Genomic DNA, 17,021 nt, shown 5'->3' with positions numbered 1-17,021 from the left:
GTTTGTTAAAGCAAATTTGGTTACCAGCATGACACACAAATGTGCCCAGACGGTCTCCATCTACATGTTCTTTCCCTTCCATAATAATGGAAAATAATGTCAGCATGTCTCTCACAATTAACATGGGCTTTCACTGAAATTTGTTAAGTGACTGAAAATGAAGGAAAATTCAAGCCACATGAATGTATAGTCATTTAAGAAATTTTATCAAGTATATTTTATAGCAGCAGTCGGGATTCTAGGCAGCCAATCAGCGTTGGGATTGTAGGCAGCCAATCATTATTAGTGGGTTGCCGCCAAAATGCTAGGCCAATCCGTAGACAGGAATACGTATTGATAGATGTGTGTGTCATTTTTTTATGTTGCGGCTTCAAAAGACAAACATGAAAGTTTAGTTTGAAAATAATTTTTAATTATCATTATGCTGCTTTTAATCATACTCATTATTTGTATGTATTGCAGAGTCAGTCAAGATACTTTGCGTATGACTATGAGATTGGGACTCAGTGGACATATTTTAAGTATGATACTGCGGTTCAGTGGAGATATTTTACGGAGTTCTCGACACCTGGTCGGGCACGATTGGTGATGGCACCGTGACACCATTGCCACTACCCAGGCAGCAGCCGCGGCGCGTCCGGCCGGCCGCGGGAGAGAAGCGGAAGGCTCCGAGGCTCCAGGCAGTAAACCTCGTCAGTTACCTACGGTTCTGTCAGCGCCACAGTCCAGCTATTGGGTAAAGTTGGTTGAATCGGTGAGGATTTTCCAATAATCTGGCATTCTTGAAACATTGAATTTTCATTTGCAGTCACTTGCTCCATATTTAAATGAAGGATGGCAGTCTGCCCTTAATTTTACGGCAGTTTCAAGACATTGCACTTGCATTGAACTAAATGGACAGGTACAGTGATGACAAAATTTTACCCACGACTGTAAAATAATAATGGGTTGGTTTTTTAAGGGTATATTCTTGAAGATACTTAAAAGGACGATGGGTAGTCTGTTCGTAATACAAGCTTAATCACGAGTACGGAATCTATGAAAAGCCTACGAATGAAATAATCTCGTATTTCGAAAATATTTGGGTACATAATTCCGTCCCCATTGTTACTACAAACAGAATTTATTTAATATCTTTTAATGAAGGCTGGCAGGCAGCTCTTTCTTTACACGGCAGTAGGCAGTTACATTTACACACCGTGCCAACAAGAACTTTTACCCACGATTTAGCATCAGAATTTGTGTGTTTATTTATTGGTATCGTTAATTAGGTTTCAGGTTTCAGGTTTCAGGTTATTTCCATACTATAAGGTAATTATGTTGAATAATATACATCAGGTTAACATTTTAACGGAACTTTGGAATAATAGTATGGGGAGGCCAGACAAGAAGCCGAAGCTTGTACTAGGTCTGCCCCCTTCACAAAGAATACATGTAGTTATACAATTCATGAATAATCATAGGATATATCAATATGTGATTACATTAAATTCAAGAGCTCATGCAAAACTTTACAAAAAAAGAATAAGTTACTTGAAGTAAATTTACCATCCTTGGCTTTTCATGTGTTGTTAATAATTTTACTTGGCAATAAAGTAATAATTTTGCTCTTAATCACCATTGATATTAGCCGTAGTGAGAAGTAGTTTTTTATAATACAATTTACAGGCTTGCTGATCAGAAGTTAGTTTGTGAAGCGAAATGTATTTATTTTGGCCGACGTAAGGCCGATTGTGTGGCTCCAGGTTGAAGTTGTCTAACACATCCATTTAGGTGCTAAAAGGTTACACTGTGGGTATACATGTATATACATGTACATGTCTTGTAATACAGGATTCATAACATTTGTACCTTCCCTTGGGTTAGTGGTAACTAGTGATAGTTTGCGGTAGCACCATGTATATGAATACTTGTGGAACAGATGCAGAGTTTAATTTACAAATCGTTGGTGAAGTGAACGTTTATGCAAACCGAATACGTATTTCTTTTTGGCCAGTGTTGGGCCGGCCATGTTGAATACATGTTTTACATGTCACATCTATGCATAGTTTGGCGAAGGGTGCGACTGTGTATTGGTGTCGGCGATGCAGCTGGTGGATAACACTGATTTCAGTTATCACTGGTAATTTAGATATACCTTCCGGTTGTAGTAACACCATACTGGTGCATGTCTTTTGAAAAGATAATTCATAATAATTTCAGTAAAGTGCAAGTTAATTAATGGGAAGGTTTGACTCTTGGCATGGGGTTAGTGTAAACTATGATGGTGTGCGAGAACAGCAGGTGTATTAATCTCATTGGGGACTATAGGGGTTTTTCTGAAACAACCGTTTGGTCGTCATGGTGCAATCAGCCAGTATGCTCAGGGCACTGCATCAGTGCATCTAAAGATAAACCAACTTTATTCGTGAAATCATTGCTCCGATTAATAGGCTCTGATCTTCATGAGGTTAAAACCTGATGGAATAAATGAGTTAATACATTTACCAAATTCTAAATTGACCTATTTATGTTGCGCTGCATGGGTGATAGCACTTGAAATTTTGGATCATTCGGGGTTACAGAGTCGAACCAGTGCCCCGTGCAGCTTGTGGGTATTTAATGTAAACAAATGGTATTCGTTCATATTTCAAAGTTAGCTGGGAATGATTGCATGGCTTTGTGGTGGGCGAATTTTTCAGCTATAAACTCATGTGGTCCAGTCGTAGTTTCTGCATTATGAGGATACCAAATATTATTAATTTTGATATTGGACATCAATACTTTCGAAAGGAATGTATTTGTGTATTGATGTTGAATTTGCCATGAGCGGCCTAATTGGCTGCACGTTCGTTGCCTGTGAGAGCATTTTCCAACATTAATCGCGGTACATGTAGTACTCGGTGCACGTATGCAGTTATTGGGTCTTGCTGAACTTTTCGCCATCAATCACGTAACCACACCTGTGGCATAATGTACCAGTTTTAGGAAACCATATTTGTTGGTCCACCTTTTTGTATTTGTATAATTTTTATACTCAACTCAAGTTAGTTAAATGAGTATTGAGTTCGATTTTCTTTTACAACCAACCGGATTTTTGCATTCTGATGACCTGTTTCTCGGCACTTATTTGTGGGGTTTTTCCCTCTTGGATTTTGACCCTTCAATTTTGAAATCAGAAAGGGTGTGTTTGCCTTGAGGGTTTTTTCACCCCGCAAATGTGTTGGAGGCTGTTCTGAGGATCATGCGATCAATTGGTGAATGTACAACAATGTCCTTGGGAATATATACATTACCTTGTTGTAACAGGTACCTTGTATTAATTATCAGTAATCGAAAAAAATGAAAACAAAGACTTAAATGTTCCTTGTTATAGGCAAGGTGTTGTATTGACAGTGATCTTCTTATCGAGGTTCGACTGTATTTGGTGCACATACGCAGACTGAGTTGTGGGAGAGTGCGGTGCGTTATGAGGCAAGCCGCATGGCTTCTCACAATGAGGGCGAAGGGCCAGGGTGTTTGAACACACTTGGAAGTGCCTTAATTGGTGTGTTCGTTTCTTCTTTGTGGGTCGCAATTCTCGCGTGTGGCATTTTTTCGTGCCAAATAAGAAGTCGAACACCCAATCTTGTTTGGATATGGAATTAGCTAACTTCAATAGGATGGGACATTTGGCTTGTACATATACCTCTAAAGTTTCATGTGCTAGATGTAATTTTGTAATGTAACAATATAGCGCCGTGACGGCCCATTCCCTACCATACCTTTGGAGTTTATCCTTATTGTAAACATAAATGTGTAACAAATAGCCCGTGACCTCCCACACGGACTATACCGGCCGCATGTTCCAGCGGTTGGAACTATTGATTGTAATTTACTATTCTAAGAAAGTTTTCTGGAATAACTAATTTGTTGACCTTTAGGGTCTATAGTTTTACTGCAGCGATTCCTATTGAGTAGAGAGCATTCACACTGTTGCGTTCCTTTTTGATGGTTTGTGTGGACAGTGGTCATGAGTATCACTACCTATATTGTGGTTACTGTTATCAATGAGTCATTGTTGCGTTCTTTGTAGATGGTTTGTGTGGATAATGGTCTTGGGTATCACTATCCATATACATGTAGTGGCTATTGTTATCATTGAGTCCTTTGTGAGTTTGGGTGTAACGTCTATGTTTCCGGTTTGCCCTACCTTTTTTGATATTCCGGTAATATTGTATTGGTATCACTATCGGAACACATGTACATGTAGCCTGTAGATATCATTATTCATTGATGATTTACAGTGGTCAGGAGTACCGCCTAATGTTCCAGTTTGCCCAACGTTTTGGTATTCCGGTGAATTTTCTTACATTGAATTTGGAGCTGTGGCACACACACGCACACAACTTGGGTGTCTGTCTACTTTATTGGAGTTTGAGTGGTTCGTACCGCGCAATTCCAATATGCGTGAAAAGTTCACACTACAATTGCACACAACAGCGGCAGCCTTCACAAAATCATGGTGTGTAATTGCTTACAAATACTATCGTTATAACCTCATAATAAATACCAGAAAAGGAAAAACAAAACATTCTGGTCTCTACCTTCACAGGTACCCATTATACTCCAGGGTGGAGAGAGGCAAAAGTATTAAAGTGTCTTGAGTAGTAACGTGTCTTGCCCAAGAACACAAGCACCATGTTCCCCGTTAGGGTTCCAACCCATGTCACAAGTCAAACACCGTAACCATTGGACCACAGCGCTATAACTTTATCGCACTTCTGGTTGAATGCATGCTTCACATATTTACAAACACACAAGCAAAAAAAGTACACAAATTCCCAAATAAGTTGCTATAAGTAGACTCACCACACCGCCTCTCAAGAAGAAGTTGTATTCATCCATATTTATCTTGCCAGCAGCCTCCAAAATTTTGGCACACATTTGGAAGGAAAAGAGAAGTTTGTGCTTCTCAAACAGACCACGACATGTGAATCTGTAACATGACAATACAACATGTAATATTAATATATTGACAAAAAGTAAGTACGATAAATCATTTGGCAAAATGAGAATTGGAGAGAGAAAAAAGTGGATTCTGTTGGAGTGCAATAAAAATAGGGTTGTAACTGCTCACTGGTGAAAAGAAATTTTTTTTTTTCAGGACTAACATTATAAAACATTGAAGCAAAATTGAAGATGACTTGACAGTGGTGTTTGGCTCACTTAAACTTGACTCGATCATGGTATGTGACTCACCTCAACTTGATTCAACTTTCACGTTAAGTATTTAAGTTAGCATAACTTGCAATTTGCACTCGAGGTGACTTAATGTATGCCTCAAGCTCTAGTTGACTTGCTACAACACTGATAACTTCCCATGTCCACTAGAAGAACACAACTTGAAGTGTTTAATGGGAACATTTTAACAACTCGTTCTCAAATACCTGAGACAGTTGACTTATTCCTATTGGTCGAGAGCCCATCACGTGGGTGGTTTTTAACCGCCGTTTTCAAACACCGCTCAGTGTTTAAACAGCTAGTGTTTAAAACAGTGTTTAAACAGTTTAAAACCGGTCGCGAGCACCCATGCTCTGCACCACATGTGCGCAGTACCCAACGCGGGCTCTGGTGGCTTCAGAGCCACTGATATGATCTCCAAATAAGGAAATGTTGAACACAATGCACTTGCCAAGCGTTACCATAGCAGAATTGTTGACATTTTTTCAACTTTTCAACTTTGATCAAAAAAGTATTTATGAATCGGGATAATAGTGTGATTGAGCAGTTATAAATGTGATGTGAAAGCCCTTGCTTTAACTCAGGCCATTATCATCGGCCAGGCCTCTAACAGGTCTTAAACTGACAGGTTTATAACTGCTGCATCAAACTATTATCCCCTTATTGAAAAAAGGAAAGCCCAAACATTTGTTCTCCTTCATATACTTATTATGAATATCTATGAAAATTGAATATCTATACAGCGTGTCCCAATAAACATTGTGCATGAAGAAGTCGCTGATTTGCTCAAAAGGTAGTCATACTGGCTAATCAAATTTTATATTATTTTAAAAGCCTATGGTCTTGTTTATAATTAATGAATATATCAAGAAAATCCATCAATGCAAACCAGAGATATCGCTGATGTTGTAAGGCACAATTAGAATCCTGTATTTAAGCTTAGGCCAATACCTTCCAGCTGTCAAAGAAGATTGCATGTTCACTGTCCTTTCAAAACTTTTGTCAAAGACTAAACACCTGATATTAGGCATTCCAAGTGGTATTAGATTTGATTATATAATGTTATGTGCCCAAACTGTTATCTGTGAACATCCTTACCCAAATGCAACATAAAGGCCATGCATTATTTCAAGCGCTGCCTAACACATACCAATAATCCAATAATTGGTCAATACAAGCAAATACTATGTGTGGAAATTACATTGTGCAGGTCGAAAAAAACATAGCCTTACCAAATCAAAGATACCTCTGGTTTGCATCGTTGGATTTTCTTGATTTTTTCCACCAATTATAAACAAGATCATAGGCTTGAAAATGCTATAAAATTTGATTAGCTAGTCTGACCAACTTTTGAGAAAATCAGCGATTTCTTCATGCACAATGTTTATTGGGACACTCTGTATTGGGAGCATTTTTTCAAATCTTTGATGATGTTTCATTGTATGACCCACTACACAAATACATATGTACATGAAGCTGATTATGAACCTGTGAATGATAAAGTATTGAGGAAACTTACCTGTACACAGCATATGTGTGGTACTCATTCAGATTTAAGATTCGTGACTCAAGCTGTGGGCTTCGCTGACTCTTGTCTATAGATGTATTGAACAGGTCAATGTAGGAATCCAGTGAAAATTGATACATTGGGTCAATACGGCCCATATCATTGAGGACAAAGAAGAGAATGGATGCACGCTGAGCGCAAGGACGATAACCCTATAGACAAAATACAAAAACATGAATGGAATAACTTACTGTGACTATTTGGTAACAAATGTCCATTTGTTAGATATTTAAAGGTTCATGTTAAATAATTACATGTACAAGCTTTTCAGTTAATAAAAGTAGCCTTTCTAAACAACGAGAAATTGAGTAAATTACATCTTAGTTATCCCTTTAAAGATGCTAAACAGGTGTTTTATTATATTTTGAGACGGACATGACAATGCTTTATTTAAGCTGGCAAATATAAGAAACAGAAGTGCATTCTCTTCTGCATGTGAGTTAACATGACTCTAGCATTTATTCAGGTTTCTGCCTGACATTAATTAGCAGAAACTTGAGAAATAGGGCTCATCAAAGTTTCTATAGGCATTAGATATTTTGCTGAATACTGTGCAGCATACGTCAAGACAGTATAATGGCAGCAATATGTTCTTCAATTATTCAGTATCAGAGTCCTCTACAACAGGCTTTGACAGGTTTTGAAAGATAACTTTATACTATTTCACAATAATGAATCATTACGTTGGACATAATGGTTATAGTAGTATTTACGTTTTGTAAATCATGTGCAGTTTAACCCTTGGTTCTCTATTTGTGAATTATCCACCAACTTAGTGAATACAATTTCTCAGTGTTAAAAACTATGCTGAAGCATTTACTACACAATATGAAATATTACAGATATATTGTGTTCAAATGTTTAAAAACCTCTTAACTTTTTATTTCTTAAAGATGTCTGTTTTGGTTGCTTCTAGACACTGCCGTTTCTACAGAATTTTGAAATAAACCAGTAGTAACAACAATACCGAGGTCAAATGTCAAGTTTCTATAAACTTGATATTTCTCACAAAGCGGTATTGACCTTGATCATGGTTTGGTGTTGGTTAATTCCAGCATGCGCAGTCTGGGTTGTACAGAGGTACTGATTAAATCACATGGGTAAATGATATATTATTCAACTATTTGCTGGAACCCTGTACCTGTAGACTGGTGGCAGTCTTCCCACTGAGTTTCCCAGTTCAATGGTTTGTGCAGCTAAGCCTAAATCCCCAAAGACTAACAATATGAGACTCCGTGCTTACAAATGATACTACTTTTTTCCAGATTCACCTACATGTACATGCATACATAAATAACCTTCTGTGCTTACATATGGAACATAAGTGCTTTCCTCAAATAATAAGTGAGAGTTGTCTAATATCTGACCTCTCTGGCTGCATCAATTTTGGCCTCAGTCTGCTCTGAAACCTGAAGCTGTTCACCAACTTCTTCTGATGTTTTCTTGGATGTTTGGAGGGTATTGACCAATTGTTCATCATCAAGAAGTGATCCCTGTGCTTCATTGAGCAACCTACAGGAGAAAAGAGGAAGAAAACCAAGTTAATTCACTCCAGCTCCATTCTTTCAAAAGCAACATGAAAAATCAGACTCGGGGGGAAAAAAACCTTAAACTACATTTGTACATTTAAAATGTTTTGTAATGTCATCTAGTTATTTGTTTGCATTCTATACTTACCTCAAAATTTCATCCTCTAGTTCCACAAGTTTTTTCTTTCCTGCAGCGATATTCATGACTAGAGCATCTTTTTGCTCTTCAAGTTCAGGTCTTTCCTTACGGACCACAATGCCAAGCAACTGAGCCTCAAGTCCTTGCTCTTTCACAGCAAAATTTGTAATGGTTGTCTTGGTGGAAATCTCTGGTGTGTAGTGGGGATTACTCAGCTTAGTTGTGATATAGAACTTGAAGTCAGGGCTGTAGTCCAGCTCCTTATCACCAAGGCGGATCGTGAGTCTCCCACCTATCCATCAAAACATGCATGGGTATCAAATTAAAGTGAATCAAACCAAACAAAAATGATGTTATCATTGTTTACAATTGAAAAAGGTCATTATTTGTGATGTCTTTGGTGAGATTAAAACTTTAGCTGTGTTTAGAACAGATATATTTATAGACAATGTCCTTTGACATAGCAGAAGTAAGAGGAATTCCTTAGAACCATGGGCGTCGCGAGGGGGGGCAAGGAGGGGGTGCTTGCCCCTCCCCCCCCCCAAGACAAGCCCAATTTTTTTTAAATTCACAGCGTTGCTATTGAAACCCCTCAGCCAGAGTCAAGTTATCATCAATATGGTGACCTTGACCTTTGACCCCAGAACCAATCCCAACGTGCCTGTACCAATGGGTAACTCCCTACCGAAGTTAGACACCAAAATTTCATTTCTAACTCAAGTTATCTTCAGGAAACCATTCACCTTTATCTCACCATGGTGACCTTGATCTTTGACCTTTTGACCCCAAAACCAATCCCAACTTGCCTGTACCCAAGGGCAACCCCCTACCTAAGTTAGACACCAAAATCTCATTTCCAACTCAAGTTATCATCCGGAAACCATTTACCTTTAACTCACAATGGTGACCTTGACCTTTGACCCCAGAACCAATCCCAACTTGCCTACTCCCAAGGGCAACCCCTTACTGAAGTTAGACAGCAAAATGTGATTTCTAACTTAAGTTATCATACAGAAACTAAGCTACCCGGACATCCCAAAAAGATGGACTTCCGGGGTACCTCCACTGTTGTCCCATTGTCCCGTTTTCTAAAGATTTTGTTGCAGGGTACTAGGCCGTGGGCTATGGGGGGTCCCAGTGCACCCCCCAACCAGAACCCACCGCCACTGACATTTTTTTGATCCTTGGCATGTTCCCAATAGGAAAAAAGATGTTAACAGTGAAAATTTAGGGATGCTCTCTCTCAGGAGGCCAATTATTGGAATTTCCTATGATTGAGCTTAGAAGGCATTTGCTTAGCACTAGGGTTAGAAGGGGACGAAACAAATTGCCATAACCTGAGCAGACCTTAACCGACTCAGCAACTATTCTTCATGAACAGGTCTTTTTGGCTGCCATGGAAAACTACAGAGGGCGCTACGGTCAAACGAAATATATATACATGTTTAAAATTTTACGAAAAGTTGCTCATCATTAACATTACAGCATACGTCTTGAAAGCCACCAAATCATAAAACAGAAGTTAAGTTATGATTGTCCAACTTCTGTTGAGCTGGTAGGTCTTGGCAAATTGAAAATTATATACAGAGAGGTTGTGGAATGCTCGAAGACATTTCCGTCATTTTTCGGGTATATGTAGCCTAAGGTGTGATGAAATAAAAACCACTATTTCTGTCATGAGTACAAAAGGTACTTTTGAGAGCTGTTTTTCAGGTCCAGTTTCGACCCGAACGTGCAACTGTGTAAAAGTCGTTGTTGCGGGCAGCAAACAAAACACAGTAAATCGTGACGTAATAAACAGGACTCCCGATGCACAGTAGCATACACGAGTCCTGTTTATTACATCACGATTTACTGTGTTTTGTTTGCTGCCCGCAACGACGACTTTTACACAGTTGCACGTTCGGGTCGAAACTGGACCTGAAAAACAGCTCTCAAAAGTACCTTTTGTACTCATTTCATGACAGAAACAATAGTGGTTTTTATTTCATTACACCTTAGGCTACATATACCCGAAAAATGACGGAAATGTCTTTGAGAATTCCACAACCTCTTTAAACAACGTCCTGCTGAATCAAGGTTCTGGTATTCTTAGCCTTTGGGTTGGTAGGCGGCAGGTCAATCTTCCAGATACATGCATACATACCATTTCCAATCTTGGTTAAGCTTGACATGGTATATGTTCATGTATTTATCTTTCTAAAACTGTTTTGAATTGTCATGGAAACCGTGTACAGAGCCTGACCCTATACCCAGAAAAATATAATAATATATATACATTTTTGAATAAGTAGAGATTTTGTGAGTTTTTAGTCTTAGTGGCAATTAAATAAAAGGAAAATGGCTGTGATCCATTCTAGCCTGTTGGATCCATACTTGTAAACACAAATGGGGTAAAATATTGAAATTACTTAATTGATGGAAGATTTTGTCATCGCAAAACTATGCTTATGTCGCTAATCCAAGCATAGATGGGAATATTCTTAGCTCAGCGATGGACATATGTGAGGTACCGGTACATTAGTCAACATTACACATGTAAATATCAACAAGGGCGGATCCAGTCAACAATCCCAATCTTTGTACAGGCAACTCCCACCCAACAGCTCCAAATACCTAATCTTTTTCCGACAACGGATGATACAAAGCGGGATTCTCCAGTGCGCCCCATCAAGGCCTCCAAAGGGGACGCCACGCACAACACAGCCAGACACCTCACCAAAATGCTTAGTCTACTAGTTAGCAACACCAAATTAATGCTGCATCAAGAATTCTGAGAGTTTGCCATCTTCACCTCAGACCTCACCCTCCAGTCAAACGCTATCAGAGTTGTCTGCTTGGGAGTCAAGTCTCTCTTAATCAACATACTCAGCGCCGACTGACCTGTAGCATCGTGAAAAGAAATACTTTAACTGGACCATACAAGGATACTACAGACCCCACACCAGACAAGTTTCATGGTATTCTGCTTACCTGTGTGTCATCTAAGTCAATGGCATCCTTTATATCATCAGTTCTGGCCAATATATTCATAGAAAAAAAATGAGCAGACCACCAACATCACGGCAGAGCACAGACCACATGTTTGGCTCCTTCATCGTCAAGTGATGACACCTTCATCATCTGGCAGCATGAGTAAGAGAATCTACTGCTCCTCTACTTCCCCGACAAAGGTTCTCCTATACCTAAAAGGCCCATTAATTAGGGTCACATGCGAAAGATCACTCCTTCCTTGAATGAGAGTTGTACTTTCAACGCATCCTGACAAGAAGCATGGCATCAAAGCTTTCACCATACAACACCCCCGAAAACCACAATCTGCTGCAATCTCACAAGAACCAGCAAGATCCAACCTTCAGAATCGGAATAGTCAGAATCCTTTGCCAATGTAAACGAAGTGTACATCGACGAGGCCGTTATAGTGACCTCCCCACTTCTACTTCTACGTATACTCAGCTGCCCAAGACTATCATAGGGTTGTAGTGATCTCCATTCTTCCCAATAGGATGCAAGAGACCAACAGTTCCCTGGAGATACTGAACAGTCGAAGGACAACCACAGGGTCTATTCCAGGACACGGTCCCCCAACATATTGGTTCATCTAACAGTGACATCTGGTGCCCTATACTCTTCCAGACAATCCAATGGGTCACCTATACGCACGGAAAGCTTGATTCCCACACCTTGTAGTCAGTCTATGGGTCTCCTATACCACTGACAACCTTTATTTCACAACTTCCTTCTATCACACTGATACCCCAATGATCAGCTACATGTACATGTAGCATCTCCTGCCCAAGTCATCCTACACTCTTTGGGTTATTGAATCCCTCTTACTCCTGACGAAGAGCAGAGTGTACTGTCATATGTCCAAAACCTGAAGTTTCCCCTGGTTCTTGTAAGGCCCTCACAAACTAAAAAAATAAGTCTCGTCTCTTTGTTTAATCTAAAACTGATTCTTTCAGGGTTTAAATACAAAATGAACCACATACAGGTGAACCACCCTGATATAAAACTTATCTACTCTTGGGGTAGTCTCCATCAGAAGCAGTGAAAAATGTAAACAGTTGCTAAACTTCAGTGGGACAATAATTATTTGATAGTTGCATGTACCTCCCGTACGTCCATCGCTGAGCTAAGAATATTCTCATCTATGCTTAGATTTGCGACATAAGCATAGTTTAGCGATGACAAAATCTTCCATAAGTTAAGTAATTTCAATATTTTACCCCATTTGTGTTTACAATATGGATCCAACAGGCTAGAATTGATCACATCCATGTTGCTATTTTTGATTTTCCTTTTATTTAACTGCCATTTAAACTAAAAACTCACAAAATCTCTACTTATTGAAAACTGTATATATCATTATATTTATCTGGGTATAGAGTCAGGCTCTGTAGACGATTTCCATGGCGATTCAAGGCATTTTTAGAAAGATAAATACATGAACATATACCATGTCAAGCTTAACCAAGATTGGAAAAGGTATATGCATGTATCTGGAAGATTGACCTGACATCTACCAACCCTAAGGCTAAGAATACCAGAACCTAGATTCAACAGGACGTTGTTTAACTATTTATAAATGTAAATAATTTTCAATTTGCCAAGACCTTACTCTTAAATTAGCTCATCAGAAGCTGGACAATTATAACTTAACTTCTGTTTTATGATTTGGTGGCTTTCAAGACTAAAAGTAAGCTGTAATGTTAATGATGAGCAACTTTTCGTAAAATTTTCAAAATAAACATGTATATATTTTGTTTGACTGTAGCGCCCTCTATATTTAGTTTCCATGGCAACCACAGATATTTTTTGAAAGACCTGTTCATGAAGAATAGTTTGCTGAGTTTGATTAAGATCGGTTAAGGTCTGCTCAGGTTATGGCAATTTGTTTCGTCCCCTTCCAACCCTAGTGCTAAGCAAATGCCTTCTAAGCTCAATCATAGGAAATTCCAATAATTGGCCTCCTGAGAGAGAGCATCCCTAAATTTTCACTGTTAACATCTTTTTTTCCTATTGGGGACATGCCAAGGATCAAAAAAATGTCGGTGGCGGTGGGTTCTGGTTGGGGGGGGGGGGGGGGGGACTGGGACCCCCATAGCCCACAGACTATACCCTTTTTTCTAAAGAGTTTATTTGTGGGGTACCTCGAACAAAAGACAGGTACCCCACAAGGATGGACGGCCGCTCCAGCATGACGGAATTGTGGGGTGATAGCATTGTGTTCCCCTTATCCCTTTTTCTAAAGATTCTCTTCTGGGGTGATGTTTTTCTATTGTGAAAATAGTGGGGTGATGTGTCAGAACGGACGTTCCAGCCAGACGGAATTGTGGGGTGATAGCATTGTGTTCCCATTATCCCTTTTGGTAAAGATTCCCTTCTGGGGTGATGTTTTTCTATTGTGAAAAAAGTGGGGTGATGTGTCAGAACGGACGTTCCAGCCAGACGGAATTGTGGGGTGATAGCATTGTGTTCCCATTATCCCTTTTGGTAAAGATTCCCTTCTGGGGTGATGTTTTTCTATTGTGTAAAAAGTGGGGTGATGTGTCCTGAAAGGAACATCACCCCACAAGGGTGGTATGGTCAGAACGGACATACGAATGGATGGACGGACGCCATAGGCGATGACAATACCCCTCAAGCCTCTCGGCTGAGGGGTAAAAGGAGAAAAAAAATGAAAAGAAAAGAAAAAGAGGCGCGAAGTCATATTGTTGTTAATTTAATGGGTTGGGGGGGTAGGGGGGAAAATGTCCCTGCCCACCCTTGAAAAATTTATCAATCGAGAAAATGCTAGAAAAATATAGGGATTTTGGGGGAAAAATGTGCTTTGCCCCCCTCTAGATAAAATCCTGGCAATGCCCATGCTTAGAACTGTTTGAACCAGTACCCCGAAGCATCAAATGATATCATCCAGTTGGATGTGCTCCAACTTCTACCACCTTTAAATATTTTTTTGAAGAAAGTTTCCCCAAATCCTAATTTAAACTGTTGTTGCGTATTAAAGTTCTCCACTAGCTACTGAAGTGTTTCCACTATTGGAGGGTACTGGGTATAGTACTTTTGGTTGTAGAAAAAGTAACAGATTGGATGCTAACAAAATTAGTTAAAGTAGTAAATACCATGTTACACAGTCTTTGCAAAATTAGACAGGGTGAAATATTGTAAGAATTTATACCAATTTGCGCAATATGGATAGCTACAGTAATCTCACTGGATCTAGATAGTGACTGACCTCGTTTGATGACTGACTTGTTCAGTATGGGTGACAATGATGGATCCAACTCCTCCTGCACATTTTGCAGTAGTACCGGAAATCCATATTGGATGGCATTCTCTAAGGTTCGTAAGTAGTCATGCTGCTGAAGATCTATCATCTTCAGGCCACGTTTCCCTTCCATATTCTTGATCCACTTAATAGCTTGTCCTTGAGGGTCCACCATCAATGGCCATCTTAATATAGAAAAAGCAACATGTCTTTTTAGAGTCGTTCTCCCATGCTATTTCTGAGTTTCAAGAGTTTTTAGCTTCCTTTTTTTTTTTTTCCTTTTTTTAGCTCTTGTTTTTGTTTTTGTTTTTGTCTCTTTTTTTTTTTTTCTTCCCCTTTTTTCCCATAGGATAATACGTGTTTTCGTTCTACAAGGCAATTTTGGACTTTTTTCAAATCCGATCAACTTCAAACCTGGCACACATTTAGACCACCATCTGAAGATGTATGCCGAATCATGACGTCATCATGACGTCATCACGTGACGTCATCCTAAAAGAGCATACTTTAAGGCCCTATATCTACAGAACCGGAAGTCCGATTTGGTTCAAACTTGGTATGCAAGTATTCCGGGACGTGTTATAGACGAAAATTGCAGTGACATCATGATGACGTCATCGTGTGATTTTATATAAATTATTCAATTTTTGGATTGAATAAATTATTAGCGATTTTTAAATCGCTTGTAATTTGATAGACGTAACAAAATATATAACATCTTCGTAACATGATACAAGTTCACACAAGGTTTTGTGGTTGTACCGTTAACCGTTTGGAAGTAATTTTGCTTTGTTATTTTTTTTTAGGCTTACGTCTTCAGTTTGAATTCATCTAACTTTGACCTTCCGGTACAATCGGAAGTAAAGGTCAAGCGAGTTTGCGTACAGGACAAAAAATGTTGAGCAATTAATGGTCTATCTTATTACAGAATATAAACATCGTTGATTATTTAGTTCAAGAGTTATATGTGAAAGTAATTGGTCTTTTTTCCACCTAAAATCACTAGTAATTTGACACCTGAGGACGTAATCATGAGGTCGGAAGGAAGGAAGGAAGGAAGGAAGGAAGGAAGGAAGGAAGGAAGATTGATTATTCGTAACAGATCCAAAGACTGGTCGGGTTGTGCCCGACCACTCAAATAGAGGTTTGCTTTTGTTGAGTTACAAACGCAGAGTGGTCAGGAAGGCAATTATTTCATTAAACACTGTCGAGATAAGTTATGAATATGTTTATGTACGAACAAAAGATCACAAAATAAAATCCTTTCCAGTACAATCAATTAAATTGCATCTTGAAAGGTGGGATAAATTTCAGTAAACATTCCGTGTACACATACAAGTTATTCCTTGCTTGATGACGTCATTATTCAAAAACGGGAAGTGATACTGATTTGTGGATAAATATTCATTGTGAAGTTAAATAACGCATGAAAATCTGGAAAATATAAGTGTATGTATTCATAACACCGAACTTCCAGTTTGATGACGTCACAGTATTTGAAAGCAAAAGGTGAACATTGTAATCATATCGTTATTAGGGCCAAGATATACGACATGGATCAAATGATAGAATTTTTTTTTTTTTTAATTTCAAATATGATCGGCAAATTCTCATAGAAGTAACTTCCGGTCTGATGACGTCATGGATTTGAAACCTTGCCAAGGTATCTGTGAATAATCAAAGGATATCAAGGGTTGTTTTGGTAAAATTTGAACCTATGGTCTTAAAAGTAAAGAAAGGCGCCCTTTCAGATGATGACTTCATCACACTGTTTTTTTGTCAAGCATTCCTCACTAAACACTTTCATAAGATATATATCTACTTCCGCTTTTAAATTGTATCAGGTTTTTGTTGCACTTCCGGTTACACCGGAAGTAAAGGTCAAGCAGTTTTGTGTCCAGGGATAAGAAATGTTTCTCACAGCATAGTCTACTACCTCACGAAAAAACGAACACGTTACTGTATTTAGCTCAAAAGATATAACGCAAATAATTTTGTCAAAATTTGCCCTTAAATCGCTTGTAATGTTATATCTGATGACGTCATGATGATGTAACAAAATTGACAACATCTTCGAAACATGGTACAAGTTTACACAAGGTTTTGTGATCATACCGTAAACTGTTCGGAAGAAATTGTGCTTTGTTTTGATTTCATGCTAACGTCTTCATTTTGAATTCACCTAACTTTGACCTTCCGGTAGACCCGGAGGTAAAGGTCATGCGAGTTTACGTACACAACAAAAAATGTTTAGCAGTTAATGGTCTATCTGATTACAGAATACCACCGTCATTAATTATTGAGTTCAAGAGT

At 38.8% G+C, this 17,021-nt stretch overlaps 1 protein-coding gene across 2 annotated transcripts in view; it reads right to left on the bottom strand.

Annotated features, from left to right (window-relative positions):
* LOC119728258 (dynein heavy chain 2, axonemal-like) overlaps positions 1 to 17,021 on the bottom strand; it is a 160,116-nt gene that overhangs the window by 40,040 nt on the left and 103,055 nt on the right. For both annotated transcript variants that reach the window (XM_038200414.1, XM_038200415.1), the window contains exons 31-35: positions 14,676 to 14,893; positions 8,447 to 8,729; positions 8,137 to 8,281; positions 6,722 to 6,921; positions 4,831 to 4,957 (exon numbers count right to left, since the gene is read on the bottom strand). In XM_038200414.1, the coding sequence (XP_038056342.1) occupies positions 4,831 to 4,957; positions 6,722 to 6,921; positions 8,137 to 8,281; positions 8,447 to 8,729; positions 14,676 to 14,893 (973 nt within the window). The remainder of the gene's footprint in view (positions 1 to 4,830; positions 4,958 to 6,721; positions 6,922 to 8,136; positions 8,282 to 8,446; positions 8,730 to 14,675; positions 14,894 to 17,021) is intronic.

The sequence above is a fragment of the Patiria miniata genome, unplaced genomic scaffold (genome assembly GCF_015706575.1).
Source record: "Patiria miniata isolate m_02_andy unplaced genomic scaffold, ASM1570657v1 HiC_scaffold_20, whole genome shotgun sequence".
In the NCBI taxonomy this organism is placed as follows: domain Eukaryota; kingdom Metazoa; phylum Echinodermata; class Asteroidea; order Valvatida; family Asterinidae; genus Patiria; species Patiria miniata.
This window is presented reverse-complemented; position numbering and strand designations above follow the sequence as displayed.